The sequence below is a fragment of the Mizuhopecten yessoensis genome, unplaced genomic scaffold, assembly GCF_002113885.1.
Source record: "Mizuhopecten yessoensis strain PY_sf001 unplaced genomic scaffold, ASM211388v2 scaffold9417, whole genome shotgun sequence".
NCBI lineage: Eukaryota > Metazoa > Mollusca > Bivalvia > Pectinida > Pectinidae > Mizuhopecten > Mizuhopecten yessoensis.
In genome coordinates, this window is record NW_018408037.1 from 144,640 (window position 1) to 150,405 (window position 5,766).

Below are 5,766 nucleotides of genomic sequence, written 5' to 3' on the forward strand. Positions count from 1 at the left end.
AAAAAACATTCTGCTCTCTAACCCATAGGCTTTTGTTTTTTGACATGAACATTACCAATGCTAAGTTTTGGGAATAATTCAAATTTATGAATTAACTGATATTATCTACCAACAAGTCACCTGTAGATCAGTCATTTACTCTGTATAATCTGTTTTGTTTTTCATCTATCTTACTTAAGAGGGAAATGTTACTAAGAGGCCATTTCAATGAATGGTTAAGTGTAATGATCACATAGTATGTTTTTGACAAGACTTTTGTTTCCGCTTGCTTCAATAGATGACTCGATTTTTTTTTACGTGGAATAGTGTTTTTTTCTGATAACGGGCATGTTTACACACCGAATCAAGTTAAGTAAAAAGAGATAAAACTCTTTGTTCGACCAGGGCTATCGACATCAAGTTCGAATAAGTTGTAAATCCAGACTTCGTTAGAATTTATTATTTATTTTTTCAAAGGAGTTAGTAAAAAGATAAATATCATTAAAAATCTAAGAAAAGATAATAAGAGCGTAGCTCTCGGGCGCCGAAGGTCTTTAATGGTAACACATGCGTGCGTATACAGACTTGCTTCCCCTTTCTATATCTTGCCTTTAAAATATTTCGTCCGGAAGTAGACGTCCAGTGGGGAAACAGGAAGTGTATCCTTGAAGCAAAGACAATTGTGTTTCAACCCATGCATGAACATCTTCATATAGTTAAAACAATACCCTTGTTTTATTCCTTGATTATTTAGCTAAAAAATAATATGCATTCTGAGTGAAAAAAAATCCTACTATGATGTCACAAGCACGTCTTACTGCGTCGGCCTTCATCGGTTATTTCCGGAAGGATAAAAAATAACCGGAAATCTTGGATCTGATAGCCGTTGCATTTATCTCTTTGCCGGTGCTTCATGACTTTTTAATTTCAGTTTTTGCCACAGGCACAAAAAGTGAAAACGCAGATGTTTTCTGAAGATCCTTTCGTCATCAATCATGTTCTGTAAAAATTTCTATCGGGAGATAATTTAAAAAAAAGACACATTAAACCAATAGGTCAACGTGTACATTAATTTATTTAAAGCTTTCGATTTCGATTTGTTGTGTATATCATCGAAACAATTAACATTTTTGAAAGTCTGGTTATAGTCTTTACATATTTTATGTATGCATCACCACTCAAAAAAGAAACAATGGATAATTCATTTCTGTCGAAATCAACAATAATTGTCCAGCCAACGAACCCGTGTTCAATGACATTTTTCAGCAACGTATCACTTTTTCACAACGCATGCCGATTTATAACTAGTTACAGACAGAAACTGTTTAATTTTATTTGACATCTTTACTGTACCTGTCAAACCTCAGTGACAGTTGCAAAACTTGAAATTCAATCCGGTATTTCAGGATGGAACAGGAATTCAGACTATATATCGATATAACGACAATTTCAGTTACATCAAAGTATTACAATGTTTTCCTTTTTTTTAATTTCATTTTTTTAACTAACATCTCTATACATTTACTTTTATAGACTTATCGTCAAATATGTAATATGCACTTTGTTCTATAGCAATTACAAAACAGTTTTTCCCCAACTAATTTCAATAATTCTTTTTGTGACCTGACGGAAGCACGCAGAGGATTTAATTCTTAATGTGGGAGGAAGCCGGAGTATCCGGAGAAACCCCGCGTGGTCGGGCAGGTAACTGGGTTTGAATCCGGTCATCTTGGTGAAGACGAGCGCGCTATCCACTGCGCCACCCGACCCAGCATATACGTAAATATCTACGTTAGGTTTGAAAATGGCGTCATTAATGCAAAATTTATATTGCGAATACATTTTTACCAATCATCAACGATACAAAAAATAAGGGAGACCGGGGCAAGTTCGGTCACCCCTGATATTTTTGTTTTTGATCTAATATTTACAACTTTAAAGATCTTAGCAGTTTAGTTGGCTGGGCATTCACACGAAAATATGGCGAGGAAAACTCTAATGGCAAGTTCGGCCCATGTCACACATAAATCGTCGTAAAATATGACGTTGCATGCTTTATAACGTCATAATTAAGCTGATTCCAATGGGGCCGAATTTACCCGAATGCTTGTCCGAACGTATCCCATGGCGGGGCTCGTTCGGCCATCCGATCATCCGACAGAGAAAAATTAAATAATGTTCAAAAACGGACGTGCTGCCATAATTCCCAAACGGACTTTAAAAAAGGACAGAATTTGCCCCGATCTCCACTATTGTTATGTCGGTCTTAATCTCATTAAAGTTTATGTTTTATTGTTATCCCTCGACTAGCCGACTTTAAATACATTTTATCTAACCTCATTCTGAAAGCAGTATTATCTCATTCTGAATCAGTAAATATCAGAAATCAACAAAAACTTCGCTCTTTTAAGGCTTTGCCTTTTCATATTATTGATATGAAAATCTTATCAATTGCAGCACCAATACGGAAATGACTATTTTTTTTACCTACCGAAGTAAAGCTAATTCACCTACATGCACGTGTTTGAAAAGATTCGAATGTGTAACATCAAAAGTCTGAATAGCATAGCGATGTCCAACTGTTTTTGCTTCCGCTGTTTCCTTGAAAATGTATGCGCTACTCAGGTACCTACTTGTCGTTAAATGTCGTTTAATCTTTATCGAGGACGACTGACACATATGATTGTAACAGTAATGCCATAAATGGATATTATTTATGGTTATACACACACACGTAATCAATATGTCTGACGACTAACAGATCCCTAGAATTGGCGGGGGAATTCTGTCGTTAGGATATTTTAAATAAAGATTATTAATGTTAGGATCACAAAACAGCTCTGTAGCGTTTTATCAATTTTATTGCATGGAAACAATGCATTCAGTTAACTAACTCTGACGTTGTCACAGGTGTCGCTATCCTTAGTGGTTAATAAACATTGTACCTGTCACAAACATTTACAAAACACAATTAGTCTCCACCACAAATTACTGAGTGACATCAAAAGGTAAATTTAACACTCATTGAAGCCCCGCATTGGTCATTTAAAAATGGGTTCTGAGGAAAAAAACAATAGTTACCAGGAAAGCGTGCACATAATGCAAGCTGTATCCTCGTTGAATAAATTAACTTTGATTAATGTAAAACCCTATTATACGAACTACGTGGCAGCAGGCAAGTATATAATAACTTAACATTAGCTGTTACCTAACAGTACAAGATGAGGTTTTCACTAGCAATACTTCTTGTACTCGCATGCTATTTACAGATTGACCAGGTGCAGTCAAGACGTAAGTACGACCACATGTCTTATTACGGGATCTTTTACTCCTGTACTATGTATTTTGAATTTATTGAAGTTTATTTTTTCAGTTTGTTTGACGTTAAAAGGGCTCTAGATGTATTGTTAAGTGATGAGTGTGCTGATCAATATGATGTATATATGTCCATTTGACAGGAGAACCAGTATGTCGTGGACTACCTGTGTGCGGAACCGATGGAACGACATATAAGAATAAATGTTTGGCTAATCAACGGTATGCACGCTTTATACTTTGCTGAAGTGTTACATAGTAACTGTAAATAACTGCGTACATTTAATAAAGGATTGAATCTTGCATAGAGAGAAATGTTTGAGAGAAATGATGTAGGTTGATATCCCTCTCTCACGGATATGCCTGTTGTATTTCTCCATATTTAGCGCAATTTCCCATAAAATAGTTTAAGAATTGAATATCTGGTTCATTATCAACAGAATGGGCTGTCTAAGGTTAAGAACGGACTCCGGTATGTTGGTAGCTTCAGATAAGGCCTCTAAGCAGGATATTGTATATATGTAAAAAATAGTCTAGATTGTTCTTATTTCGGGGAAGAGATTGTAACAATTAAAGTTTGGCTTTGTCAATTTAAATGTTACATGTTCGTATGCAGATCAACATAGAAATAAAGAGCATTTAAAAGATACCCACGGAAATGACTTATGCTGTATAAAAATATAGGGACAAGTGGGTTGGTTTTGAGTGTCCTGATGAGCTGATTTGCTTTGCAGAAATAAAATACCTTATTCAATAAATCCACAGAGGTGCCACCGTGAAGTGCGATAGAAAATGCCCGTGTAAGCCCGACTGTATATGTACCGCGGACTACAAACCAGTATGTGGGGCGAATGGTAAAACCTACAGCAACGGGTGCATGGCCAATTGCGCGTGAGTAGATTTATTGTTGATGTTTTGTCGAAATGAGTATCCTTCGAACACGTCTAAATTACAGCAATAATATCATGTATCTTTGAATAATGACTAGAATAAATTTTCATATCTGTGTCGAAGCTAATATTCAACTGCATCGTTTGACCACTTTGTCCTTTAAGACTATCAATGGTTTTCAATGTCAAAAGAAAGAAACCCATGTCCGAAACAAGTTGAATGCAATATTGTATTACAATCACAACTATTTTTACGATTGTGCTAAATAAATGTTTTCAGCTTATGAAAATATAAGCGAAGATTCAGTTTTCTCCCTGACATTCGGTATTAAGTAACTTTTGTGATTCTTACATAATTTATCTTCTATTTCAATAAGAATCCATTGTCTTAAAAATAATAAGACACAATGACAAATAATTTACCTCTCAAGATCAATATTACCTAATATTACCAGCGATAATATAGTCATGCGGAAACATTATAATCCGCCATCCACAGCTTACTTTTTCTTGCAAAATTATCAAATTATATTTCAATTGATTACAATAAATTTCTCTATAAATGGTATATCTTCAGGATTCCTTAAAGTACACCATGTCAATATGTACAAACATATATTAGCACATATTTGTTAATAAGCAGCAATGCATGTTAAGATACTTAAATCTGTTATGAATCTTACTTCTAAAATTCATTAATAAAATGGAGGAGTCAAAATTAAGACAAGTAAGGTTAGAACTGTTATTTAAAGCGACATTTCCGCATTTCTGTTGAAGCTTTAAGAAATCATTGAAATATGTCTTTATGAATAAATCTGAACTCTAAGTGTCATTGAGCAATAACAAGGATTGTTTTCCACTGGAAACTATATATTTGCGGTGAAATATGAAGGCATTTCTTAAACGGGGCTTATGGAAAAAGTTAACACGATTTGGAAATCAAACGGTATAACAAACCAATCTAGTTGTTGTCTACAGTTTTCGGAATTTCAAATATATATACTGGAGGTTGATGAAATCGTGACATCAAAAACATTTAATTTACAGTACCCTACGACAATGTTTTATACATTATGTGCATTGTATATAACCTTTTCTGCAGAGGTGTTAAAACCAAGTGCAAAGGCACTTGTCCATGTCGACCATGTGCTTGTCCATTCAGCCTGAAGCCAGTATGCGGGGCGGACAAAAAGACATACCCAAATTCGTGTACAGCTTCTTGCAAGTATGTGTGTTATCATATATTTTAACTATACACCACTTCATTTCTTTATTATGTTTTCATTTATATATTCAGCTGTGGTACATGCATACGTTCCATCTAACTCAAACTAACAAAAGCAGTTTATACATTGCAATATTTTTGAAATTGTTTTGATTGCAATTGGAGATTAAGCATTTAAACAGACTACCTGTATCCAAAACAATACAGATATGCACCTTTTGATTGAGACTTTAAATAGAAAATGCAGATGATTTATTAATAGCAGTTTTGCATATACAGATGTACATGTTGAAACAAAAGATTTCTTAGCCGCTAAGGAAAGTTTCAATGAAAATGTAAGTTATATGGCTCCATCGT

The 5,766-nt window shown here is 34.6% G+C and overlaps 1 protein-coding gene across 1 annotated transcript; it reads left to right on the forward strand.

The window, feature by feature from the left end:
- The first annotated feature begins 3,159 nt into the window (after nt 1-3,159).
- On the forward strand, nt 3,160-5,449 carry LOC110458060 (ovomucoid-like). Its single transcript, XM_021509609.1, has 4 exons — nt 3,160-3,270; nt 3,438-3,516; nt 4,060-4,185; nt 5,287-5,449. The coding sequence occupies exons 1-4, from the start codon at nt 3,201-3,203 to the stop codon at nt 5,432-5,434; spliced, it is 423 nt and encodes a 140-aa protein (XP_021365284.1). The 5' UTR covers nt 3,160-3,200; the 3' UTR covers nt 5,435-5,449.
- The last annotated feature ends 317 nt before the right edge of the window (nt 5,450-5,766 follow it).

What these genes read in the sequence shown, in the direction of transcription:
- LOC110458060 (XM_021509609.1), top strand. Translation starts at nt 3,201, where the DNA reads ATGAGGTTTTCACTAGCAATACTTCTTGTACTCGCATGCTATTTACAG. An exon ending in TGACCAGGTGCAGTCAAGAC is followed by an intron (nt 3,271 to 3,437) that starts GTAAGTACGACC and finishes TCCATTTGACAG; the next exon opens with GAGAACCAGTATGTCGTGGA. An exon ending in GGGTGCATGGCCAATTGCGC is followed by an intron (nt 4,186 to 5,286) that starts GTGAGTAGATTT and finishes CCTTTTCTGCAG; the next exon opens with AGGTGTTAAAACCAAGTGCA.